The sequence below is a fragment of the Oxyura jamaicensis genome, chromosome 10, assembly GCF_011077185.1.
Source record: "Oxyura jamaicensis isolate SHBP4307 breed ruddy duck chromosome 10, BPBGC_Ojam_1.0, whole genome shotgun sequence".
Classification (NCBI taxonomy): Eukaryota; Metazoa; Chordata; class Aves; order Anseriformes; family Anatidae; genus Oxyura; species Oxyura jamaicensis.
In genome coordinates this window covers 8,991,430-9,016,315 of record NC_048902.1, presented here as the reverse complement: position 1 = coordinate 9,016,315, position 24,886 = coordinate 8,991,430, and the positions used below count along the sequence as shown (strand labels likewise).

The window sequence follows — 24,886 nt, the reverse complement described above, 5'->3', positions numbered from 1 at the left end:
TTCTGGGACGCCCCTCGGGAAAAGGCACTTTATTCCCTGCACTTCTGCCGTGCTGGAGTATACAGTGGGAAAACACGTCGGGGCCCGTGCCCTGCTCTTCTCTCCGGCTTCCGAGCCTTTTTTCCAAGTGGGTGGGGACCCCTTGGAGTCCCTCGGCGTTGGCCCCGGGGTTTTTCCGAGCCTCTTTTCCAGTGCCTCAGCCCGCCTAGCCCTGGGGGATTTGGGCAGCTTCATCCCAAGCCTGACTCAGTGCAAGCTGCTCATCATCCTCCCTCTCGCGCCCAGAGCTGCTCGCCCCCGCCGGGCCCCCCCGCTCCCCCCCAGCACCCTTGGGTGTCCCTGCGAGCGCCCCAGGGCCGCGCTGGCCTTTTGCCCCCCTCCCCTCTTGCAGTGCCCCCCTGCCCAAAGCTGTCTGGAGATTCGGGGCTCCTGGGTGGGCCACGCCGGCAGCCCCCCCGTCCCCAGGGTCCTCCTGCGCCCGCGCGGTGCCGGCTCCCGGGGAGGAGGAGGAGAGCTGGGAGGAGGTGGCGGTGCTGGTGATGCTCCGGGGTGGTCTGGGGGGGTCCGGCCACTTGTGCCCCCCACGCCTGAGCCCCTCACACCCAGTACTGGTTGTTTTTCAAGGCGGGGTTGGATGTCCGGCAGTACTGCAGGAGCTCGGGGTCCGGTGGCACCCCAGGACCCGTGCCCTGGGGCGGGGGGGCCGTGCCCTTGCCCTCCAGGGAGTTGACAGTCGTTAGGGGGATGCCTTGGTTGGGGTCCGTCCTCCGGAAGGTCTCCTGCTCCGGCACGGCCCCGTTCTTTGCCTTGGAGGACGGGGCGCCCTGCACGTGGTGCTTGCCCGTCTTGTTGCGCTTGTGCAGGTAGAAGAGCAGCGGCAGGATGAGGGCCAGCAGCAGGAGGATGAGGCAGATGGGGATGATGATGCTGAACATGTTGGCCTCGATGAAGCTGAGGAAGGTGCCCCCCTCCACGGGGCTGGGGCTGGCGGTGGCCCCGGGGCCCGGCCAGGCGCTGGGGGGCACCATGCCCACCTCGCTGGCGTTGGGGCTGCTCCGTGCCGTGCCCTGGGGCCACGGCACCGGGGACGACGGCGCTGGCGGGGCCATGAGTAGGGTGACCCCGTAGACTTTTGAGGCGTTGTAGGGCTCGGTGATGTACTCCAGGGATGCCAGTGCTGGTGGTACGCCAGCAGCCGCCACCTCAAAGAGGAAGCTGTCACTCTGCGGGTGCTGGTGGGTGTCCCTGGCATCCAGTACCTCCAGCCCCACCAACCCCTGCTCCAGCTCCCTCTGGCTGAAGGTCTCGATTGGGCTTGGGGGCTGCCCTGGATCCCCCGAGACCCTCACAAGCTGGCTGCTGTGGGGTGACCTGCGGATCCTGAAGACCGGCACGCTCTTGGTGCGGTTGGCCAGCTCGCTCGCGTCGAGGATGCGGGTGTCCAGGAGGGCCGTGGTGCCCCGCGGCCACACGCTCCCCGGCCGAGCCGTCACCAGGGCGCGGACGGTGACGTTCACTTCCCCGCTCCTGTTCACTCCCCGCGATGTGGCGAGGAACTGGAAGCTGTCCTGGGGAGAGGTGAGCTGGGTGAAGGTAAAAGTCACCTCCCCGTGGTCCAGCTGCGCCTGCGAGAAGTCCCGCGCCGGCTTTTGGTTGACCAGCACCTGGCCAAACCTCGGGTCCCTGGTGATCCTGTACTGGGCATCGCCCTGCCCCGGGAGGTGCCGGGGGGTCAGGGTGGCCCTGTTCAGCTCCTGGGGCACCTCCAGCGGCACCGGGCTGGCCGCAGGCAGCACCACAACTTCCAGCGAGGTCAGGGTGGCCGGGTGGCGGCCGTCGGACAGGCTCAGGGCTAAGGACTCGGGGGCACTGCTGCCGGTGGTGGTGACGAACACCACGTGGCCGGCGTTGATGTCTGCTTGGGTGAAGCGCTCGATGGCCACCTGAGGGTTGTGTGCGTTGGCCAGGTGGCCAGCGAGGGGTCTCTGGAGCAGGGTGTAGACCACGTCCCCTGGGGAGCCCTCCAGCTCGGCCACGTCCAGGTACTCCCGGGACAAGGTTGCGGTGGAGCCGTGCAGGACCTGCAGTGCCCGGTGCCGCTTCACCACCCGCGGTGGCTTCCCGCTGCCGCCGCTCACCGTGATGCTGAAAGCTTCGGAGATGAGCACCCCGTGGCGGGGAGGACGGAGGGACTGCTGCGCCCGGGGCCGGAGCCAAGCCTGGAACTGGAAGCGGTCTTCGGACGCAGCGTCCCCGCCGTGGGTGTAGGCCAGGCGCCCGGCGGCCAGGTCCGACTGCAGGAAGAAGGGCTGCGGCTGCCCCAGCGCCACGCCGGCCACCGAGAGCTGCCCGTGGAGCGGCGGCCCTGTCACCAGGAAGACGACGTCGTGCGCGGCCCTCTCAGGGGCCGGGACTTGGCTCAGGAGGTTGGACGCGTCCAGCAGCGAGGTGCTGATCTCTGCCCGCTCAGCCCTGGCGAGCCGGAGGCCTGGGAGAAGGAGGGAAAACCCAAAGCGGCGTCAGGAACGGAGGGATGCAAAGAAACGGAGAGGGGTGGGGGAGGGAAATAGGACTGATGAGGCTGGCAAGACAACGGGAGGAAGGCATTGTGTGGATAGGGCCAGCAAAGGATGGACGTGGCTAGTCAGATGTCGGTGTGGTGTCAGAGCTCATGCTCGGAGGGAGCATGGGAAGTTGTACAGTTGTGCTTTTCCTTCAGACAAACAGCCTCTCTGACGTTTGCACAATCCCCCCCTCCCTGGCGGAGTGAGAGGATTGTGCAAACCTCAGGAGAACTTGTTTGTCCCTTGCTTCTCCTCCAGCCACACTCCGCACCACCCCCCAGGCTGATTTTTTTCCTTTTTTTTTTACCTGCATTTCTCCACAACTGGGTCGAGCGCTGGGAACAGTTCGCCTCGAACGATATCAGCACGAGCAGGACGAAGGAGTCGGAGATGGAGCTCGGAGCCACCACACGGAAGCGGATGGCGTCCTGGGCGAGCCAGAAGGGCTCCTGTGGCATCTCGTGCTGGTAGAAGATCATCCCGCCGTCCACCTAGGAGGGGAGAAAGCTCGCTAACTTCTGCGTAATGGCAAAATAGCCAGCGGACGATGCTGTGATGCCATGACCCATCTCGTTTCTGGCTGCCATGGTGTGACTGTCACTGCTGGTGCTCGTGCTGGAGCTGGCACCGTGGGGACTTGGTTTGGCTCCCCCAAGGAGGCACCTTTCTGCCAGGAGCTTTCCACCCAGCAAATGGGGTGGGACCCCCCAGCTGTGGGGCTGATGGAGGGTCTCCTGGGGGGGACGAGACCTCACCTGGGCTTGGGTGAAGTTCCTGACTTCATCCCCACGTGCTGTGCGCAGCCGGCCGAGGCGTGGGGCCTGCTCGATGCTGTAGTAGAGGGCCGTGGGGCTGGCGGGGCTGCTGCTCACTGCCTGCAGGTTCTCACTCGTGAGGGGCTGCAGAGCACCTGGAAAACACGCCGGGGGGACATCAACCCTGCCCCTCTGCCCCCAGAGCAGGCTGGCTGCCGGGACCCCCGCACGCTGCCCCCTACCCACCTGGGCAGAGGGTGAGGCTCTGCTTCTTGGCCAGGCTGAGCTCCTCGCCCTGCGCCCTGACGAGGAAGAAGTGCCCAGGGGACAGGTTCTCGCCGTCCCACAGGTCGAAGGCGAAGCCTCCATCCAGGGGCCCTGCAGAAAGCGCGGAGCTGGGGCACGGGGCAGCCCCCTAACCTGGCACGAGGGGGACCTCGGTGCCACAGAGCTTGGGGACGGAGGTGGTGCCAGGGGACGCCTCGTCCTGGCTGTACCTTGGTGCACAAAGAGGACGAGGCCGCTGTCGATCTGCGCCTGGGTGAAGCGCCGCACCTCCACGCCGGGCGCCGGCCTCAGCACCACCTTGCCATTGACCGGGGGCTGGATGGAGAAGGTGACCTCCGCCGCCGGGCTGTCCTCATCCTCGGCACGCAGGGTCTGGGGGCCGATGGTGGCCGTGGCACCTTTCCGCAGCTGGGGGATGGGGAGAGGCTGTAACCCCCCCGGGACACGCCGGCCATCCCCAGCCCATCCCCGAGCGCTGGTGCCTTGCACCAGGAGGCACGTCTGTGCCGCACAAGGGCTCCTTGTGCATCTGCTGGGCAAAGCACCCGTGCCCTGGCCTCCTCCCAAGCCCTGCATCACCCCGTGCCCGTGTTTCCCGGCACAAACAGGGTGCCCTGCAGCCAGCCGTGCCACCCATGCCCAGGGACGCTGCCACCACGATCCCACAGCACCTGCCTTCCCCAAGGGGCTTTTCAGTCCCTGGGGCTCCTTCTGCCGGGGCTGCAGGGGGATGAAGGTGAGCAGGAGGCAGCACTATGCCCTGATCCTAATCCCCTGCCCCATCCCTGCCCCGCAGACCCCAGGATTAGGATTATTCCTGCGATGTCAGGTCCTGTGCGCCCTCCCCAGAGCCAGCTGCGTCGGGTTAGCTGAGCTCTTTTCCTCACTCTCCAGCTGGCCGATCCCCAAACATTTCTTGAGTGGGTGTGGGTGCTGGCAGTGAAATCAAATCCGTCAGCAGCCCCCGCGGGACTGGGGGAGAGAGGCTGGGAAGCGCGGCTTTGGGGAGGCGGGATGGGGGAAGCGCTGCGCGGGGGCAGCCGAGCTGAGCGGGGCCGAGCACAGCGAGCCCCACATCCGCCCTGAATTATTAAAGCTGGGCTCCTGCCCTCCTTTTCTGGCTTATTATGTCTGCTCACACTCCGTGTCACCTCTGCACCCAGGGAGAGCTGGCGTGGAGGCAGCGAAACAGCGCCGGCAGCACGGCGGCGCGGCGCAGAGGGCAGCAGAAGCCTCCTTTGGTGGCATCCAGCCACCCTGCTGGCAGGAGGCACCGCAGCCTGCAGGGCCTGGTCCTGCCCGCGTGGACTCTGCACCCTGCCACTGGCGTGCGTGCAGCAGGGGAAGCTTTGTGCAATCTCCGTGCCGGGCCCGGGCTGACCTTTAAACGCTGAAGTCATCTCTCTGGGAGCACAAACACGCGCACGGCCCCTCCTGCACACCGCTTGCTTTGTCCTGCGCAGGACAAACCTCTGCTTCTGTTTTTTCTTTTTCTTTCTTTCTTTCTTTTTTTCTTTTTTTTTTTTTTGGTTATTATTTTTCCTGTCTTTTGATAGTTTTACGGTGGTTGGGAGGGAAGTAGAGCTTCCCCGAGTGACCGTGCTGCTGGGCTGGCTGCGAGGCAGAGGAGGGGTCAACCCGACCCTGCAGGGGTTTGGGCACAGCTGGGGCAGACTGGGGGGGGGGGGGGGGGCCGCCCCCAAAAAAGGGGGTTGGGGGGGGGGGGGGGGGGGTGGCGGGGCGGGGGGGGGCTTTGGGGCCGAGGGCAGCATGGGGAGACCACCGGCTGGCTGCGGATGGGGACCCCAGACTTTGCAGGGCAGCCCCTCTCCGTCCCATAGCCTTCCTTTGGGGCATCCCTGCTGGGTGGGAGGGGGGGGGCTAGGGAAGCAGGGCGTGAGGGGCGGTGAGAAACCCGCTGCACCCCTCCGGCTGAGCCAGCCGGCAGCAGCGGCCGCAGCGGGGCGATGCTCCCACCTTGTGGACAGCTTCAGCATCGCCGGGGGAGGAGGAAGAGGAGGAGGAGGAGGCGGAGAAGCCTTTCCGAGCCCGGCCCCAGCCCCTGTTTACCGGTGCCCCCCCGCAGCCCCTTACCTGCAGCCCGGCGTTGATGCGCAGCCGGGGCCCCGCCGTGCGCCGGGGCGCGATGGCCACGAAGACGGTGCGGGGCTGGCTCTGCCGGCCGCTGTCGGAGGCGTTGGCCAGCAGGGTGAAGCTGTCGGCCCGAGCCCGGGGCGCGTCCTGCCTGTATCGGACCTCCTGGTTCTCCACCTGCGGGGCAGGGGCTGGCTGAGGGGCCCGGCTGCGGGGCGCGGGGGGTACAGCCCTCGGGCAGGGTGCCGGCACCACGATGGGGAGAGGGGCTGGCACCGGTGCGCTGCCCGCATCCCCTCTCCGTGGCCCCCAGCTTGGGGTTTGGGCTTTCCCCCCCACCACAGCAGACCCACACGGGATGAACCTGCCCCCTAAAACCCTCCACCCCAGGGCAGCCCCCTGCAGCCTCCCGGTGGCCCCAGCCCCGTACCTCGCTCCAGGTGAAGCTCTGCAGCCCCCCCTCCTCGGGCCGCTTGGTGTTCAGGAGGGTGCCGAAGCGGGGGGGCTCCAGGACCCTGAACTCCACGCCATGAGCCACGAAGTAGTCGCTGGGGACGTTGAGGATGGCCGTGGAGAGGACGGCGGAGCCGCCTCCCGGCACTGTGAGGTTGCCGACGTCCAGGGGGACGGTGGCGGGGAGCACGCTGAGGCTCACTGCCACCCCCTCCAAGGGGTCTGCCCCCCCAGCCGTGATGTCCACAACGAAGTGGTCCCGCTCCTCCTCCGGCTTGGAGTGCAGGTAGAGGACTTGGCCGCTGTTGATGTCCTCCTGGGTGAAGGACTGCACGGGGTCGAGGCTGGGCGGCTCGTCCGAGTCCCGGCCGTGCTGAACCATCACCAGGAAGCCGGAGGCCGGGGGGCTGCTCACCACGTAGACGATGTCCTGGGGGGGGATCTCTTCGTGGGCCACCTGGGAGCGTGGGGGAGGCACGGTGTGAGTGGGGGCTGACATTTGCCAGGGGTTGCTCTGAGGGTCATGGCAAAGCCAGACCTGGGCTCTGCCCCTGGGCTCTGCCCCTGACGCGAGCACAAGTCCTTTGGTCACTGCAGGTGGGTGTTAAATAGCCCCCCCCATGGTCTGGTGGCCCGGGAGGTGATGTGGGTGTTGGGGAACAAGCAGAGAAGGGGATACTCACCAGTAGGTGCTCCTGCTTGATCTCAGCTGCCTCCCCCTGGAAGACGTGTATCTCCTTGTTGTTGACAACGTGCAGGGGGCTTGGGTGGGTGTCCAGGAAGATGGTGATGGCCAACGTGTCCTCCACCGTCACCTCGTTTGCTTCCACGGTGAACTGGAGCTCATCGCGGGTGTTCCTGCTCCCGTTGTGGCGGTAGGAGACCTCTCCTGCCAGCAGGTCCCTCTGGGAGAAAGCCATAACCGGCTGCCCCCCTCTGAGCACGGCCCCCCACCTCGGCGGGGCGGTGATCAGGAACCGTATCTCCTCGTCCGACCTGATGTCCATGTTGGTCTCCAGGCTGAGGACGGAGGCATCGATGCTCCCCTGACTCCCCTGGGGGATGGCGAGGCCGGTGTTGTTGACTATCTTGATGTAGGGCTCTGACGCCTGCACCTCCAGGAGGGCCGTGGTTTGGTGGAGGCCGTCCGAGACCTGCAGCTGGATCCAGCCCCGGTCAGCCCCGGAATGGACAAAGAGGATCTTCTTCTTCCTCAGGTCATCCTGGGTGAACCGATAGAGCTGGTGGCTCCTGTCGTCAACGGACACGATGCTGCCAAACAAGATGTCCCTCCTGGCCAGCACCAGCTGCGCGTCGGAGAAGCCCGAGTCCTTGTCGGTGAAGGCGATGTCGTCCGTCGTCAGCAGGTGCTGCCCGTTGCGCACCACGTTGAACACCTTGCTCACGGCCCGGACGGGGATATGGTCGTTGACGGGCTGGATGGAGACCCTGAAAACCCCTCTCACCTCCTCCGCCTCGGGCTCGGTGCTGCCCTCGCCCTGCCTGGTGGCTACGAAGGGGATGTCGTCCTCCAGCGTCTCGGAGTCGTCGTGCTGGTACAGCAGCCGGCGGTGCAGGATGTCGTCGTTGGTGAACTCCGTGATCTCCTCGCTGGACGCCCTGCCGAGGGACGCGGCCCACGCCAGCCTCCCGTGGGCTGGCCCCTCGATCACTTCGTAGAGGTAGTCCATGCTGTTCAGGCTCTGCACGAACAGGTGGTCCTTGGAGATCACAGCCTGGCCCCCCTCCGGCACCGTCAGCAGGACGTTGGTCAGGTCGGGCGCGTCGGGGTCCCCCCCGATGCTGATGGGGTAGGTGTACACAGGAGAGTGCTGTTCGCCGGCGCGCACGTGGAACTGGAAGGTGTCCTCGGCTTGCTGGGAGTTCCTGACGGTCGCGCTGTAGCTCAGGCGGTTTCTTTGCAGGTCCTCCTGGGTGAATGCGAAGCCCTCGGTCAGCCTGCTGCCCAGCAGCTCCAGGTTTCCCTTCCTGGGGGCCTGGATGATCACATAGTGGAAGGGGACCGGGGCAGAGTTGGGGTCTTCCAGCATCGCCTCCAGCTCCTTGCTGGTGATGTTTTTGTGCCGCTTGTTCTTCATCTGGAGGGGGACCATGGTCTTCATCTTAATGGTGGCTCTTTTAATGCTTATGAGAAAAGTGTTGTTTGGCAAGACCTTCTGGCCCACCTGGATGTCGAATCGTAGCTTCTCCATGATATCCTCCAGGTGGTGCTCCGGATCTGTGCTGAAATACTGGATGCGCCCTTGCTCCAGGTCTTGCTGCTGGAAGGACTCGACTCTTTTCCACTCTCCTCCCGTGCTCCCCTGTTTCTGGACCTCGCCGTACCTGAGGGGCTCTGTGAGGCTGTACAGGATGGGCACCCGTTGTTTCCCGGCGTTCGTCTCGGCGGACAGGTTGGCCGTGGAAATGCGCGCAGCCCCCCCTTGGGAGACGGAGAGCCCGGTGTTGTTGCGCAGGCGGATGTCGGGCTCTATGGCCAGGATCCTCAGGGTGGCAACGGGGCTCGGGACGGAGCCGTCGCTCACCTGGAAGGTGAGCTGCAAGTCTGTCCCGCTCTGGTGCACGTAGACCACGTTGCCTGCTTCCAGGTCCCTGCAGGAGAACTCCTCGATGGGCACGCCCGGCTGGAAGTCGTACTCCACGTAGCCCTCGTCCAGCCGCTGGCCGCCGTGCAGCTGGAACTCGAGGTCGTCGCAGGAGGTGTCGTCGTCCAGCACCTGCAGGGTGTCCGTGCTCAGCTGCCTGCGCGTGTGCGTCAGGATCGTCATCTGGTTCCCGTGGGGGAAGATCACCTGCGGGGCGTCGTTGGTGGGGCTGACCATGATGGGCAGCACGTACTTCTGCCCCTGCCGCAGGCACTCGGGGACGCCCTGCTGGGCGGCCACCGTCACCTCCAGCACCAGCTGGTCCATGGGCGCTTCGGAGCTGTCGTGGGCGTACCGGACTTTCCGATTCACGACGTCCAGCAAGGTGAACTTCTTCCTGCTCCTGGACCCGGGGACGTCCAGCTCCAGCTGGCCGTGCCGAGGGTCCCCGGCAAGCGTAAAGAGGATTTGGGATGGGCGGATGTTGGCGAGGCTCAAGTCGACCGTCGGCTGGACGTGTTTCCACTCCAGATAGGCCGTGCCCCCTTCCGAGAGGACAAGGGGGCTGACGTGCAGCAGCCTGCTGATGTTGGCCAAGGCGGGTGGGAAGCTGCTGTCCGGCCGGCACGCTTCCACTGCCGGCCAGGTGTCTGGTGGAGGGGAGGTGGGCGCCTCATCCTGCTCGTACGCCTCCTCGTAGTCCTCGTAGTCATGGTCTGACTTCCCACAGCCGGCCGCGATGTTCTTTGTCAGCACGGCGTCCTGCAGGCTCTTCCTTTGCAGGTTTATCCGCAGGTCCTCCAAGCAGCCGACAAAGGAAGTGTTGCTCATGGTGCCCGCCGAGGTGAAGGCAAGGCGGTGCGCTCTCAGCCCTTGCAGGGCCTTTTCGTTCAGCCCTCCGATGAAGAGGTTTCCCCGAAGGTCCAGGTAGTTGTTGATGCCCCGGTTGGACGTGGAGGAGGCGTAGTAGTCGATCAGGATCTCGAGCTTGTGGGTGCCTGTGTAGACCTTGACGTAGTGCTGCTGCTTGTCACTGATGAAGACGTTGTTGTGCAGGACCACGACGCCATTCCCCTTGTTGACAAAGCCCCTCAGGCGCCCGTTGGAGATCTCCAGGTAGAAGAAGTCATCCTCTGTGCCCGCGTGGTAGATGAGGGGCGCGTGGGTGACATCCGTGGTGACCACAAACTCGACGGTCCCTTCCTCCCTCGCGTCCCACGTGGGGAACGCCACGTATGACTGTGGCCCCAGGAACCCGAAGGGGTCCTCGGGCTCAGCAGAGAACTGCGTGCTGCAGCCTTCCTGCACCTCGTGGAAGACCTTGGAGCTGCTATCAGAGGATGACGGGGAGAGAACATCCAGGCCGTTGAACGTCACCAAGTGGAGGCAGCCTCTGAAGGGCAAGCTGGCCCCGGCAAGGTAGGGCAGGTTGAGGCCGCCGGTGCCGCCGGCGTACAGGCCGTACTGGATGTCCAGCTCCCGGACGGGCCCCGGGATGTCCACGGAGCTGTTGAAGAGGCCGTCGACGGTCAGCGTCATCCTGCCGTCCTCCACCAGCAGCTCCACGTCGTGCACCGCCAGGTTGTCCAGCTGCAGCTCCGCTGGCGACTGCAGCGTCACCTCCTCCGAGCCCAGCCGCAGCCTGGCCTTGGGGAAGGAAACCAAGCGGGGTCAGCACCTGGGCTCGTGCACAGCACCCTCCTGACAAAGCGTGGGCCCATCCCTGGGGGTTTAGGAACGTTGTGGTCCCTCTGCTCACTGCCACGTGCCCTGCTCTGCTCTGCCCCTGCGTGCTCCTCCATCTCCCAGCCCCTTCCCCACCGCCTGGGCTGCTCCCAGCCCCACCAGCCGTCAGCCTGGGGACTGGCAGGGGAAATAGCAGGCTTGCATGTGTCTGCTCTATAATCCAGAAATGGGGTGGGCACCGTCCCCACGAGCAGCAGCCCGGAGCCTCCCTAAGTAGAGGGTTGGCCAGCGGCCCCTGAGACACGTGCTCTGCCTCAGGGAGCTCCGGCCAGCTCCTTGCCCGCGCTTAGATGTGGTCTGTGGCCCATCCCAGCAGCTCCTGGGGAAGCAGGGATGTGTTCCTCAGATGCTCCCTGCTTTTCTTTCTCTGTGGTGGGTGCCAGCCCCATAACCACAAGAGGAAATTTTGTTCTTCTGTCCCGCTCCCTTCCCATGCCCCAGCTGCGCTCAGCCTGCGGTGGGATGGGGGCGTTGAGTGGAGACCTCTCATTCCTCTGGTCCTGCTGGCCCATCCCTTCCCCAAACCCTCGCACTCCTGGATGCTCAGTGCCATGTCTGAGCGTGCAATGAGCACAGGCTGCTGGCATCAGGGTGTCTGAGATGCTTCCTACGGCCGAGCTTCCCAACGTGGGGGCTGTTTCCTCGTCTTTAATATCCCCAAGGGGACTCGGGGAGCTGCGGTACCAACCTGCAGGGTGCCGGCTCGCAGCTGCAGCAGGAGGTGGTCGGGCTGCCCGGCGGCCAGGAAGAGCAGCCCGCTGCCCTGGCTGGTGTAGAGCTGGAGCCGCAGCCGCACCGTGCGCGAGGCGTCCGCCAGCGGCATCTCCACGTAGCTGTCCCCGAAAAAAGAGGCTGCGGAGGGGGAAAGGAGAGGGTCAGGCAGGGAAAGGCACCCTCAGCCCTGGGCGTGTGGGTGCTGTGAGCCCTCAGCCCCCTTCCCAGGCCCCTTCCCGGAGTCCTCCCCTCGCTGGGCTGCGCGTTTGGGAGCTGCATCCTCCAGCGCCGGCCACGCGATGGGGCCCGAAGGCTGCAGCCTCCAGCCTCCCCCTGCACACGTGCAGGGAGGTGTGCTGTTAGCCTAAGGGCTCCGTCCATTTCGGACACCCCGGTGCCCCTCGGGAGCAATGGGAAACCTTGCCATGCAAATCTCCTCCCCGCTCAGCACTGTTCTCAGACAGCTCCCCCGTAACGTCGAACCGCCGCTAAGGTTCACCCCGGAGGCAGCGGCTCCGACGGATCCGGAGGAATAAATGCGTGCAGTGCGTGTGTGCAATCCACGTGTGGATGGATGTGGGCGCGCGCTCGGCTGGGGCTGCCACTGGAAGGCGTTCAGCACCCAGCGTATGCGAGCCCTCAGCGGACTCAGCACAATGGCATGCGGTCGCGAGACCAGGGACTGTGTCACAGGGCGCTGGCAGGAGGAAAAGCAGGAGGTAACCGCAGCGTGGCACAGCTTAGTTTCACAGCCGTGGTGCTTGCTCACTGGCTAAACGCACGTGTGTGCACTGCACCCGCCTGCGGAGCACATGCAGGATGTGGCCCCGTGGCGCTCCCTGCACCGCTAGCCTGCGGGATGAAGCATTAACTCTGTCAAGACCTGTAGGATGTAAAAGTCTGGGGAGGATGCGTTGGGAGGGGAGGAATTCACGTTTTCAGGCCACGCTCCGTGAAGTTTAGGTGACTTTTTGTGCTTTTTGGCCAGGCTGTGCCCTGTGGAGGGATGCTCCTTGGGGCCCTCCATGGAGCGTCTCCAGCCTGAGCACTTTGGGAACAGCCAAGGGGCTTCAGGACATGCAGCCCTCCTTCCCCAGACCCCAAATCCCACCTCTGAGAGCAGAGGAAGGGCCTCAGCTTTCTGCTGGGGGCCGGGAGAGCAGTGAGGGCTTTGCAGGGAGCCTTACCCCGCCCGCGCTGGGCAGGGAGGGAATGGCAGCATGGAAATATCCAACACCCGCTTTAACGGCCAGCCGCTCGCTCAGGGTTGCCAGCACGTCTTACTCAAGCCTGCTCATTTCCTGGTCCTCGTGCATGCCGTTGGCAAGTGTCACTTTGGCTTCCTCGTCCTCCTCACCCGAGCCAGTGACTCCCGGAGCCTTGCTGTCCTCTCCCGACCTGCTCCCTCCCGCTGCTGGTCTCTGTGAAACCAGCCCGGTGGCCCTTCTGGCACCGCGCTGGACGCAGCACATTGCAAAAAGGCTTTTCCCTCTCCCTGCACAGGCATGGGACGCAGGCACGCACGCGTTGCATTTGGGCCCCAGGAGACCTCGCCTGCACATTCTGTGCTGGCTCCCACCGAGCTTTCCCCCATGTGTGTGCACGGCTCCAGCTCCCACCGAGCCTTTGCTTTTGTGGCTTCCCCTAGCCCAACAAACGTGGCTTTCAGATGTTGCTGAAAAACAGCGCGAGGCTGCCAAAAGCGCCGATGCCCAGGGGAGGGATGCTGCTTGCAGCGGAGGGGACCCTTGCCCCATTGCAGAAGGCGCTGGGATTTTTCCCCGGCAGCAGAGCAATGCGAGTTACTGCTGTTTGCCTTCAAACCTTGTCGCAGCACCCCTCTGCTCCGCAGCCCGGCCAGGAGGTGCTCGGAGGCAGCTCTCACATCTTGCAGCAGGCTGTCAGGACCGTGGCTGAAAGCCGAGGGTGACAAACGTGCCGTTTTGTCCCCAGAAGGGGATGCCCTGGCTGGCCCTCGCACCCCACGTGGAGAGAAGCAAATCCTCGCATCCGGGGGCGAGCCCCTGGCCGCCCTGCTCCTCCCGGCTAAAAATAATTCCCGTTCCCAGCTGCAGGGTCCCGCAGGAAATCGCTGCCCCGCGCCTCGCCAGCCCCGTAGAAAGGCTGCTGCGGAGGCGATGGGGCCCCCGTCACAGTTTCCGAGCAGCCGGCCAGCAGCCAGCAGATTATAGGCTGCGCTGTCTTTTTCTTCATCTTCTTTTTTTTTTTTTTCATTTTTTTTCATTTTTTTTTTCATTGAAAATAACAAGGGGGAAAGCCAAAAGCCAGGCTCTGAGCAAACCCCGGGCGTGCTCCGCTCCTCTGGGGCCGGGTGAACAAGCGAGGGCTCTGTGTGCGTCGGGCGCCCGCCCCAGCTGCCGGCCACGCGCCGGGTCTGGGATGCCCTGGCCTGCTTCCCCCTGCCTCGTCCCCTTTCCATCGAAAACACAGCTGCTGCGGCCTCTCCGGCTGTTTTCTAGTGCCTGGGGACAGCGCTGGGACAAGCGGTGGCTGTGGCAGCGGGACACGCATCCTTCCCCTGTGCCCGGGGTGCTGAGAACCCCAAGTCCCCGCCGGTCCCCTCCCCGGGTAGCATGCTGAGGACGAGTGGAGGAAAACCTGCCCAGAGGAAGGCAGGCTGGCTGCTCAACAAGGCTTCATTCAGGCTGCCCGAGCAGGAAGGGGCCGTGCGCCCGCCTGTGTTTGCAGGGAGGGGACTGGAATTCGTTAAAGCAACCTTTTAATTGCACCCCCAGCTCCGGGGCGGGGGCCGGGGGTGCCTCATGTGCGCACACCCCACCTGAAAGGCTCTCTGTGTCCTCAGCCCTTCCCTGCCCTGGCCTTCCTGGGGTGGAAAACCAGGTGTGGAGCGAGGGCTCCTTGTCCCCACCAACAGCCTGGTGCTTGTGCTTCGCCCCGAACAAGCGGCCCCTGTGTGCCGGGCCGGCGAGCCCCTCGCTGGCAGCCACTGCTCCGGGACGCCCCAGCCTGGCGCATTCCTCCTCCGCGGCGTCAGCGGGCTCCCAGGCGCTCGGGGCCGGGGTTTTGGTGACTTTATAAGGCAGCGGGCTCGCCCAGCCCTCCTGCCTCCGCCGTGGGTGGCCCCCGGCTTCGTCCTCCCCGGGAGCTGCGGGATGGGGCTGGGGACGAGAGGGGGCTCGGCGGGAGGAAGAGGTCCCTGCCTGCCCCGCTCCTGCGATGGGTTTTTTGGAGAAAGGCTGCATTATGCTCCACATTCCCTTCGTTTTACGGCGTGGTTTTATTTATGGCCGGGGAAGGAAATGAGCAGCCTGCGAGGCAGGCTAAGGCAAACACAGCCGGTGCGCAGAGGCCCCGAGGTTTGGCTGGGGCTTGGCTGGGAGCAGGGGGGCCCCAAAGCCCCTCGGGGGATGTGGGGGGGCGGGGGCTGCTGGCTGCAGGGCTGAGGAGAGATCCCAGATGGGTACAGCAGGGTAATCCCCGTGCAAAGGGGTTGGGCGGCATGGGAGCTGGCCCTGAGCATCTGAGCTCGATGGGGACCTGGGGGATGTCCTGCAGCAAGTTTTTTGGGGCAGCTGGAGGAGCTGCTGCCTTGTTTCTCCCCCCCGCTGGCACCAGTGAGAGCCCGTGGCATGGAGGAAGGCTTTTCCTCCTCATCCCTGCTCCTGTGTTTTCTCCTGCAGGCTGCAAGCACGGCTCCCACGGCCTCGTGCCAGGGCTGTGCGCGCTTCCCAAACCCCGCTGCAGCCGGAGCAGGGAGCGGGACTCTGCTCCTCGCTCCCGCCCTCGCTTTCCAGGCGCAGCAGGGATTGCTGGAAAGCAGAGGAGAGCAGAGCCGCCTCTGATAATGCCGCCGGCTGCGGAGGAGCCTCACCACCCCCTTTTTTTGGCTGCAGGAGGAGACCCCCAGGGAAGAAGCGCCGTGCTCTCCCCTGCACGTCCTGCTCGCCCCACAGCACCCGCCCCTACCTCCGTGAGAGCCTCCGCCTGTGTTTGTTGCTGCAGTTCCTTCCCAGCTGCTCTCCCTCTCTGCCTCCCCGCTCTCCTGCCCTGGCTCCCGCACAAAAATGCCTTTCTGCAGCCCACGGACTTCGGGGTCAGGCGCAGCCGTGGCCCCCGCTCAGCCCGCACGGCCCCGGCAGGAGGAAGGCGGCGCAGCGCTTTGCTGTGAAATGGGTCCAGCAGCCTTGGCCGCAGCCTCTCTGCTCTGGCCCTTGCTTCTCCAGCGTAGTTTTGCCATGATTCAAGCAGCCCGAGTGCTGCTGGCATTCCTTGCACTGCCCTGCCCTGCCTGGAGCCACCGAGGGGAGGGCACGGCACTGGCATCTGCCCCTGCAGTGCCGCCACGGTGCCGGGGACCCCCAGAAATTGTCAGGCTGCTCTGCCAGCACTACACCTCTGGGGACATGTGTGCAGCTGGAAGAGCACACCCTGCACACGTGTTAAACATCCCGGTGGCTGGGGCGCAGCGTGACATCGCGGGTCACACCTGGGGATGAGCATCCGTGCGTCTGGCACACGGGGAGGGGGCTGCCCGCCCCTGCCGCGCCCCCCAGACTGGAGCAGGGGGGCCGGGACAGGGAGGCTTTAATTCTGTGTGCTAACGGATCCGGAGGGATGCGGGGAGGCAGCCCAAGCTGGAATAGGTGCTTGGAGGTTTTGCTCTGGGAGGAGAACGGGAGGGGGGGAGAAAGTGGGAGGATCTGGGGAGGCCGGCAGCTAAATGGGGCTTTTGTGACGGGCCCGGCAGCGTGACTCAGGCTCACTGCATCTCCCGCTGCCAGGAGAAATTGGCCTGGAAATTTTGTATCAGCCCCAGAGGACGTGGTTTCCAAACCATCCCAAGATGGGTTTTGTTCTTTCTTTCTTCCCCTCTCCTCGCTCTCTCGAGCTGCCTCTCGCCTTCTGGCTGCCAACTTTTCCCAACTCCACCCTGCTCGCGGCGAGCTCCATGCCGGGGTTCCAGCTGCCCGGCCGGTCCCTTAATCTGGGCACGGGGACACGGCCCCGTATCTGGGCACGGGGACACGGCCCCGCACCCTGACCTGCCCCCGGGGGCAGCGGAGCCGGGCGCCCCTTTTGGAGAGGCTCCCGAGCATCCTCCCGGGGCGGGCTGGATGTTACCGGAGCGATGCGCAGCTGCAAACAAACAGCCCGGCCGGCGCTGGAGAGCTTCCCGGCAGCCGCTTCCCAGCCTGGCGTGGGACGGATCGGCCTCAGAGCGCCAGGACGATGGGGATGCACCAGCCAAATTCGGGGCTGGGGGTGGGGGAGAGGTGCTCCAGAGGAGCAAACGTGCGGGCGCACAGGGGGGAGATGCCAAAACTGTGCCAGCAGCGACCTGCCGGGTTTAATTTCCCCATCCAGCGTGCCCAGGAAAGGGATTTGGGGTGGTCTGGCTGTAGCAGAGCAGCTGAAATCCTTCCTCTCCCCTTTCTCATGCTGTCAGGGGTCCCCTCCCCACCCTGCCCTCCCACCCCAGCCCGGGATTTCTCAGCCCCACGCCTTTCCCATCTCTGAGAAACAAGCCGAGGGCTGGTGTTTATAGAGAAAATAAACGCCTGCCCGCCTGCCCTCTATTTATAGCTGGGAGCACGTACGTGGGGAGAGGGCTGGCAGCGCGGGGAGGCGTGAGCAGGTCCCCCCGGGGCAGGAGGCTGTTCTCAGCCGCAGCTACCTCTGGCCAAAACTTGGCTCCGGCAGCCTCGTGCGCCCCGCTTCCCAGAGGAAATGACTCCCAGGACCCACGGGCTTCTGTGGGATGGGGCGCGACATTTCTGATATCCCAAGGCAGATGTCTGTGTGGGAAGAACTCAGCTCTGAAAATGTGGGGAATTGGGCTTATGTTCCTCCAAACCAAAAATAATAAAGAGAGAGGTCTTGACCAAACAGATGGGACGAGGCAGAATAACCTTTGCCAGCACAGTTTCCCCTTCAAACCGTTGGCCGGCTGTGGGAGGTGTGCATGGCACCGTGCGGCCGGGAGGAAAAACAACCTCCAGAAAAACAAGATTTGGGCAAAAGCAGCATGGGACGTTCCCGGTGCCCATCCCTCCCTGACTCACAGCCCATAAAGGCTCCTTTAATAGCCCGTGAGTCACGGCAGCGCGCGGGCCCTCGGCGCGGTGGCACTGGATGAATGCGGCTTTCATTTCCACGAGGCTGTCGGGCACGTGCTGGGTCCGGCCACCTTGAGGCCAGGCGGTTTTCCCCGTGGCTTTCTCTGCTGTTTTTAGCACTGCCCGCCCTTCCCCAGCGTGCTTGCTGTCTGCTACCGGCTGTCTGTCCGGCTGTCAGGCAGCCAAGAGCAACCGCCGAGCGTGGCGCGGTTCCCCGCGGCACCGCGCCGTGCGCCCGAGGGCGCGGAGCCCTCGGACACCCCGCATGGACGCTCCCGTTTCAGTGCTGCTCCCTGCACAAGCTGCTTGGTGTCCGGGGATGCTGGGGCTGTGTTTGGTAAGCACAGGCCTGGCCAAAAATCCACCTGTGTGAAAGCAGCTCGGTAGCTAGTGGCTTTTTTTTTTTTTGAGGCTGCTTTCTTCTGGGCTTCCTTTTTCTCGGGGGGCTGCGCGTTAACCGAAAGCCTCCGTCCTTGTGCAGACTTTCCAGGAGCAGCGCAGAGGAACATCTTCAGGAGGAGGGAAGCTCTCCCACTGCCCCCGATCTGAGCTCTCCCCTTCCCTTCGCCCTGTCCCAGCCACGGGGATGGGTACGGTGGCGATGGGAAGGTTTTGGGGCACAGTGGTGATGGGAAAGTTTGGGGCATGGTTTGGGGATGAGGAGCCGCTCGTTCCACATCTCCAGGAGGCGAGCAGACACAGGGCAGTCTTGGGCACCTGGGCACGGCTCCAACCCGAGCCGAGGAGCTTTCCCAGTGGAAAGCTGGGGGCTGAGGAAAGCCATGAGCCTGCTGACGCCGGGGGAGTCCCGAAAAGGAGCGAAGAGGAGCCTGGTGCCTGCAGGCACATGGGAAGGGCTGTGCGGTGGCCAAGCTGTGCTTGGGGCCTAATTTAGACACACATCCTCCGCCGAAGCCCATGAGGCCGTGTTCCTGGGCAGCCTGCAACCTGACGTTAGTTCCTCCGGGCTGAGGTTAACCCCGAGCTGCGATCTTGGAGGAATGCGCTTATTATACATTTGCCTGCAGCCCTCCGCAGCTAAATATAAGAGTGAGACAAGAATATTCCTCCCCGATTCCCACGATACCAGTTTGCATTCCCCCCCTGTCAGACTTTTTCCTGTCCGTTCCCATCAGCTGGAAATTTTTCCAGCCGCCCGGAGCCGTGACCTCAAGGCGTGCGGTGCCCTCGCTGAGCGTCGGAGCAAGGAGCGGCCGGGTCTCCGAGCACGGGGGTGACATCCGCGGGTGGCAGGCAGGTGACAGAACTGGCCCAGGGATGGACACGGGCTGCATCTTGCCCTGCCTCCAGCACCCCTCCCAGGAAGCTCCTGGCCCCACTGAGTCCCCAGCATGAGGATTTGGGGGACTCGTTTTTTGATGGCCTCGCTGGGGACCGGGCGCTCTTTCCTCTCTGAGCACTTTGCCAAAGTTTCACACTCCGATGGCAGGAGGAGAAACTTTCTGGTGTTTTTCCTTTTTGACATACAGCTGACATGGGCACAGGCTGCCCATTTTGGGCTGGGCACGGCAGGAAATTGGTGCAAAACCTCTTCCCCTTCTCAGCCCCAAGGGCCTGTGCTAGCGGATGTCCTCTGCCCCCTGGAGCCGCGCCCTGGCCTCGGGTGGTATTTGGGGGCAAACCGCTGGGTTTTGGCAATGCCAAATAAAGTCATGCCTGCGCCTCATCCATGCTCAAGCCTGGCAGTGGCCTCCCAGTGATTTTGGGATGCCACGGGGTGTCTGCACCTCCGGAGGGTGCCAGGGCAGCCCCTGCAGTTCTCCCGCGCACAGGAGCAGGCAAGAGCCCCGCGGGGTGGAAGCCCTGTCCAGGACCTAAAGGTCAGCGCTGGAAGGAAGAGGAGCACTCTGTTCATTAACAAAGGGATTTTTTCCACTCAGCTTGCCAGGCATCCTAATATTTGGTGCATGAAGGAAAGAAGGAACAAGCCTGGAGGGAGAGGAGCGAGCCCTGGGAGGCCACCTGCTCCCTGGGGAGGGAACGGGGATGGCAGCGCAAGGTGCCCCAGGGCTGCTCTCTGCTTTTGGGCCTGTTGGGAGGACTCATCCCCGGGGTGGCTGGATCCCACCACAGTCCCTGCTGTCCCTCGTGCCCCCCAGCACTGCCAGCCCCGCAGCAACAGCTCCCACCCTGCTGTGGGGTGCCCAGAGCCATGCGCCCAGACCTTGTGGCGAAAGGCAAGCCCCGCGCCCCACACTGGGGTCTGCGCCCACCCCGGCGCACAGGACGGACAGACAGACAGACGGAGCAGAGCCAGGAGGTGAAGCACGCCCTGGTGAAGCTGCTCAGCTCCCTCCTCACCCACCGGCAGCACTGCTGAGACGCACGGGCCCCGTCCCACCCAGCACCCTTGGGAAAGCAGCCGGTGGGATATGAATGTGCAGCTCCCCGGGAGACACGGGGCACAGCAGCCCTGCCAAGCAGCCCCAGCAGCTCATCCTCCAGCGGGACGGGCTGAAAGCACCCTGCCCAAAACCAGGCAGCTCCTTGGCCTCCAGGAGGGCACCCAGGGGTGCTCACACTGGGTCCCCTTCCCTCCCAGCCCAGACAGCCCCGCACTCTACCCTGTGCCTCCACTGCCGAGCGTCCCCCATCCCTCGCCGCTCCAGCAGCAGGGTGCTGGGACAGGGGCTTACCTCCACCCGGGGGTCCCGCACGGAGGGGACGGTGCTGGCAGGCCAGCAGCAGCAGCAGCAGCAGCAGCGTGGCGGGGCCGCTTTGGGTGCCCATGGTGCCTCCCAGCCGGAGCAGCCTCCGGCAGCGCCCGCTTCCAGCCGAGGGCTGCCGCTACTACTATATTTAATAAAGTGCAGCGAGGGAGGGACCTGCGGCTTCTCCCGCCTGTCAGAAAGGAGGAATTCGCTCGGATTACAAATTTTCCCTCTTAAAGGGCTAGAGGCCTCCCGCTCCCCGACCCACCCTGCTCTCAAAGCGCCCTTGTTCCCGCTGGGGCGACGCATGGGGAGGAGCGGCGGTGCTTGTCCCCAGGGTGCCCAGGCTGCGGGGCGAAGGGGGGTGCTCCTGGGTGCTCTCTGCCCACTGCATCGCCTCCTGCCCACTGCTGCCCGCCGGAGGGGCTCTCCGAGGGTCCTACAACAGGGTCAGGGGCACCGGGGTGATGCTCAGCTCATGGGATGCAGGGCAGAATGGCTCGGGAAAAGGGCTTCGTGGTTTCTCCCTGGGCATCCACCTTCCCTGGGGCCAAGCCGATGTTGGGAGAGCTCAGACCCGTTTGGTGACAGCTTGTCCCCACCCTGCAAGCCTTCACCCTGCTCTGGCTCATGTTGGAGGCCCTCTCTCCATCTCCCCAAACCCACTCCTGGCTTCCCGCTGAGCCCTGGTGCAGCACACGTCTCCTTCCTCTTGGATGTCTATATTTCAGGTTCCTTTCCCCCCTGAGACACCTTTTGCTGATGGATTACGCACGGCTCGTTCCCTGCTGGTTTATTTCTAACCTCTTTAGGGCCCGTGGTGTGACTTTGCTGTCTTTGGCAGCATTTGCAACACCTTCCGGCTCAGAGTCTTCTCCAGACGTAATTAATGTGTTGTTTACTCTTGCTTTCAGATCATTAATAAAGACATTAAATAAACCCGGGATGTGCCATTCTCTCACTGACTATTTATGAATAATTGTCAGGGGCTCGGTAAGTTCATTAGCTAATTCTATTTAGTCAGTGGGTTACATATTAGCCAGACTTGCTGATTTGTACAGATTCAATTTTGCCAAGTATTCCCCTTCCTGCCTTTTATCTCCGGCTCTGCCAGGAGCTCTGCCTCGCTTCGCCTCCCCTCCGTCCCCACCTTTCCCCCTCAGCTTTTGGAACCGATGGAGGGACGACGTGCTCGGGGTTCGTCCACCTCCATCGGAACTCATGGGCAGCTCCAGGACGCATCCCTCCGAGCACTTCTTGTCCCCTTCCCCAGCCAGCATCCGGCAGAAGCGATGGCGCAGCCGGTGCAGGGTGGCTCTGGCTGCTGGGCATCGGCACCCAGCGGGGTCGGGGCGCTGGGGTCCCTAACCATGCGATGCTTGGGCAGGGCAGGGGCACCCAGCGGGGTCCCAGCTCCTGTCCTTGCCATGGAGCCCCGAGCTCGCATCGTGCAGGGCTGTAGCAGGGAATAAGCCCTGCCGAGCCGGCTGCGGGGGGAGAGCAGCGAGTGGTGCTTGGAGCGCGCTGCCGGCCCTTGGCCGGGCTGTCCCATCCGGTGCTGGCAGCAGGGAGCGCATTCAGCAATGCTGCTGGGATTTAGCTGCTCAGCAGCTGCCTTCCCAAGCGCTCCCACGATTTAATAGGAACCAAACCGTGGTGTTTGGGTCCGACCTGGCCGAAAGGGTGTCAGGATGGGGGCTGCTGGAGGGGCCCGGGGTGCTGCACGGTGCCAGCTGCGGGCACCTCCCCGCCGTGCAGCACGGCCACAGTCCCATTTGCCCAGGAGCAGGACATCAATGAGGGTTTTTTTTGACCCAGGCCAGTAATATTTCTGCTACCTGCTTAGATAGAAAGCGATGGGAAGCTTGCAACATCTGGGCAGAATTGCAAGGGTTTGGGTGGGGGGGCTCCCCCAAGGACTGGGGCACATCTTGCAGGCTGGCTCCGTGAGGCTGACGGCTCCCATCTCAGGGCGAGGGAGGTGGGCGAGGAAAAGGGTGCTGTGGGGATCTGAGGGCTGTGGGTTTGGAAGCTGTGTTGGTAAGAAACAGCCCCCCAGAGAGTTTCAGGGCCCCAAGAGCACCCTGAGGTGCTAATTGCCCTGACCAACCCCTCCTGGGGTCTCACCCTTGTGTATTTAAGCTCAGGTGCCCTCAGCCCCTGTTCCTCTTCACCAGGGGTAGGTGTGCTGTGGCTCTGGGCTGTATCCTGCACATCTCAGGTGCTGTGTGACGGGGTCCTGCCCGCTGGGGAGTGGTGCCTGCTCCTGGTTTTGAGCCTTGTCCTGCAGTGCCTCACCCTCGGAGGGCCAGGATGGGGCTCAGGAGCTGCCTGCAGCATGGTGAGTAAACACCTCCTGGCTGTGGTTTGGCACTGCCTTGGGACGTTCCCCCACGTGTGCACTGGCATGGGGGCTTGTTTTGAAGCCCCATAAAGGCACGGAGCTGGAGTGCCCCCCAGCAGCTGTGCTGGGTGATGGGGCAGAAGCCTCCTGGTTTTCCTGTGGTTTGTGCATGGGGTTCGGTGTGAGAAGGGCTTTATCCGCACCGCTGGGGCTGGGAGCGCTGTGGCTGCACTTCCCCTCGACTAAAACACTTTGCTCTTCCCCAAGCACCGAACACATCACTCCCAGCACTGAAAAGGAAATCGATAAAGCCCATTTATTTTTAGCCTGGATTTAGGGTGCTTTGGAAGAGGAGCTGAGCTGTGCTGTGTTGCCAGCAGGCCCAGGAACCTCTCCAGGAGGTGTCCAGATTTTCACCCTGGGTGAATGCTGACCCGTATACTCCCGGGGAGCCGCTCCAGACGGGGAAGCCTCTCCTTGCCCCAAGCACCAACAAGTCCCCGGCCTGCTAAAGCCCTTTCTAAGGGCCTGGAGGGGGCTCTGGGCTGGGCTTGAGCCGCTGCTTGGCAGCGAGGAAGAGGAGGGTGCCGGGGCCGTCCCCATGCCGGCGCCCAGGAGGTGGCACCAGCGCACCGCGGCTGCGGGGACAGGAGCTGGGGACCCCCCAGCCGAGGTGGGCACGGGGCTGCTGCAGGCGGGGGGCGTCCCTGCGGCTTGTCCCGGGGACAGGTGGCCCTTCCTGGCCCGGCTTAGCGGGGGGGGGTCTCCCTGCTGCGGCACCCATCTGCCTTCGGGAGGATGAGGATGAGGAAGGTGCTTCTCACCCGGCTGGTGAAATCAGCAGGGGACAAGGTGTAGGGAGGTGGTGGCACAGAGATTTCTTGGCTCTGAGAGACCCCTCCCTATGCTGCATTCTTTCATCCCTTCAAGCAAACCCAGCTGGAAAGCAGCGCTTGGGATTTCCACCTCTGGGTCCTGGTGGCCGTAAATTCCCCCAGAATTTATGGGGCGGAGTAGCTGGCATTTCTCGTGCGCTGGGGCTAAAAATCCCCAGCTTTTAACTGAAAGCTAATATTCTCTTTCCAGCTGTTAATTCTGGGAGCTGGGGTATAAATTAAACCTTCAGACTTGCCATAATGATCACAAGAGTGGGACAAATGGCATTTTTCTTCCCTAGCCCAGGAGGGGCAGCTCCTGCCTGGGGGTCCCTTGTTGTGTCCTGCCCCCAGAGCAGTGCTCAGCATCCTGCTGGGAGGCACAGCACCTCTGCACCCTTGGATTTGCCCCGTTTGGCCAAATGTTGGTGCCTGATGGGGAAGCTTCCCAAGGCAAAGCGCGGTTCTGGTGGTGCTGTCTCCCCGTTGTGATTTGTGTGGGTTACCCGCGGGCTGTGTGTGCCGGACCCGCTGCCTTGCATGGGCACGGAGCAGGGGGAGGGCCCTGGGTCAGCAGCTGCCAGCTGGAAAAATGACAGAATTCAGCCAGGGGAAAAATGCTATCTTGTGAGACAGTGCCACAAACAAACGGGGAATAAAAAGGCAAATTAAAACCGATAAAAGCGCCTTGGCGGTGTCCCCTTTAAGCATCATATATTTTTATCTTGCTCTGGTTTTATTTGCCGGAAAGGGAAACGTAAAGGCAGCAACATTCAATTAAACCTGCCCGTCAGCGGGAGGCTCCGTGCCGGGCGGTGTGGGGGGCTGGAGCCGAGCACGGTGCCGGGGGTGGCACATGGGGTGGCACGGGCGGCTCTGCGCCTCGCCTGCCGCCTCTTGTGGCACACGAAGGGGTATGGGAGGCTGTGCTAATTGCCATAGTAACGAGAGCCTCACTCCTGGCAGCATCTCCTTCCTCTGCTGGGCTCCTCGAGGACATGCTCGTGTCTCCAGCCTCTTCCCTCGGTGCTCCCCATGCCAGCAACCCACCTGCTGGCTTCCTGGGGGACCCCAGTTGGGTACCTCAAGTGAGGCTTCTGCCTTATTCCCCAGCAGGCATTCATCAGCTGACCCAGTGCTGGGGGGTACCGGGGCTCTGCTTACCCCTGAGGAGCTCCCCCAGTACCCGGAGCCCCCGGCCAGGGTGGGCTGTGAGCGTGGCACGTGGGGCTGCCAGCACCGCAGCGTGCCTGGGGGCTCCCCGAAAGCGGTGCCACCATCGCGGGTGATGCTGGAGGAACATCACACTTCTCAATTCTTCCTCAGTTCATCGTTATTCTTATTCCATGCTTGTTAAAAGGGCTGGGAGTGTTCCTCAAGGGTTTTTTGGGTTGCCAGGATGTGAGGGGATGGGGGCTGCTCTTGGAGTGCATGGTTCCCATCAGCGCCGCTCTAAGTGTGGCAGGTGCCTGGGGGAGAGCAGAGGGAGGGGGACGTAGGGTGGGAGGGGGAATTGGTTGGGGGGGGAAGCTCGAAAGACTTGTTTGTTTGGGGAATGTGAGCTTGCAGTGCAAAGACCAAAATGATTGGAGATGCGAGGCATCCTGTGCTCACTGGTGGGCTGGGGCCATCATCCTGCCCCTCCTCACCCCCCTCCTATCCTCTCTTGCTCCCCGC

General features: G+C 63.7%; 1 protein-coding gene across 3 annotated transcripts; it reads right to left on the bottom strand.

Moving 5' to 3' along the window:
- On the bottom strand, positions 1-20,554 carry CSPG4 (chondroitin sulfate proteoglycan 4). Of its 3 annotated transcripts, none has more exons than XM_035336207.1 (10): positions 19,976-20,554; positions 11,195-11,358; positions 6,724-10,407; positions 6,132-6,692; positions 5,702-5,878; positions 3,817-4,015; positions 3,566-3,697; positions 3,320-3,474; positions 2,872-3,055; positions 1-2,488 (listed from the first exon to the last, which is right to left on the bottom strand). In XM_035336207.1, exons 1-10 carry the CDS (start codon positions 20,067-20,069, stop codon positions 597-599), a joined length of 7,242 nt encoding a protein of 2,413 aa, XP_035192098.1. In that variant the 5' UTR covers positions 20,070-20,554; the 3' UTR covers positions 1-596. The 3 variants fall into 3 exon arrangements, with proteins under 3 accessions (XP_035192098.1, XP_035192100.1, XP_035192099.1); XM_035336209.1 differs by having other exon boundaries at positions 6,132-6,611; positions 6,838-10,407; positions 19,976-20,553; XM_035336208.1 differs by lacking the exon at positions 19,976-20,554 and adding an exon at positions 15,169-16,821.
- Positions 20,555-24,886: the final 4,332 nt, after the last annotated feature.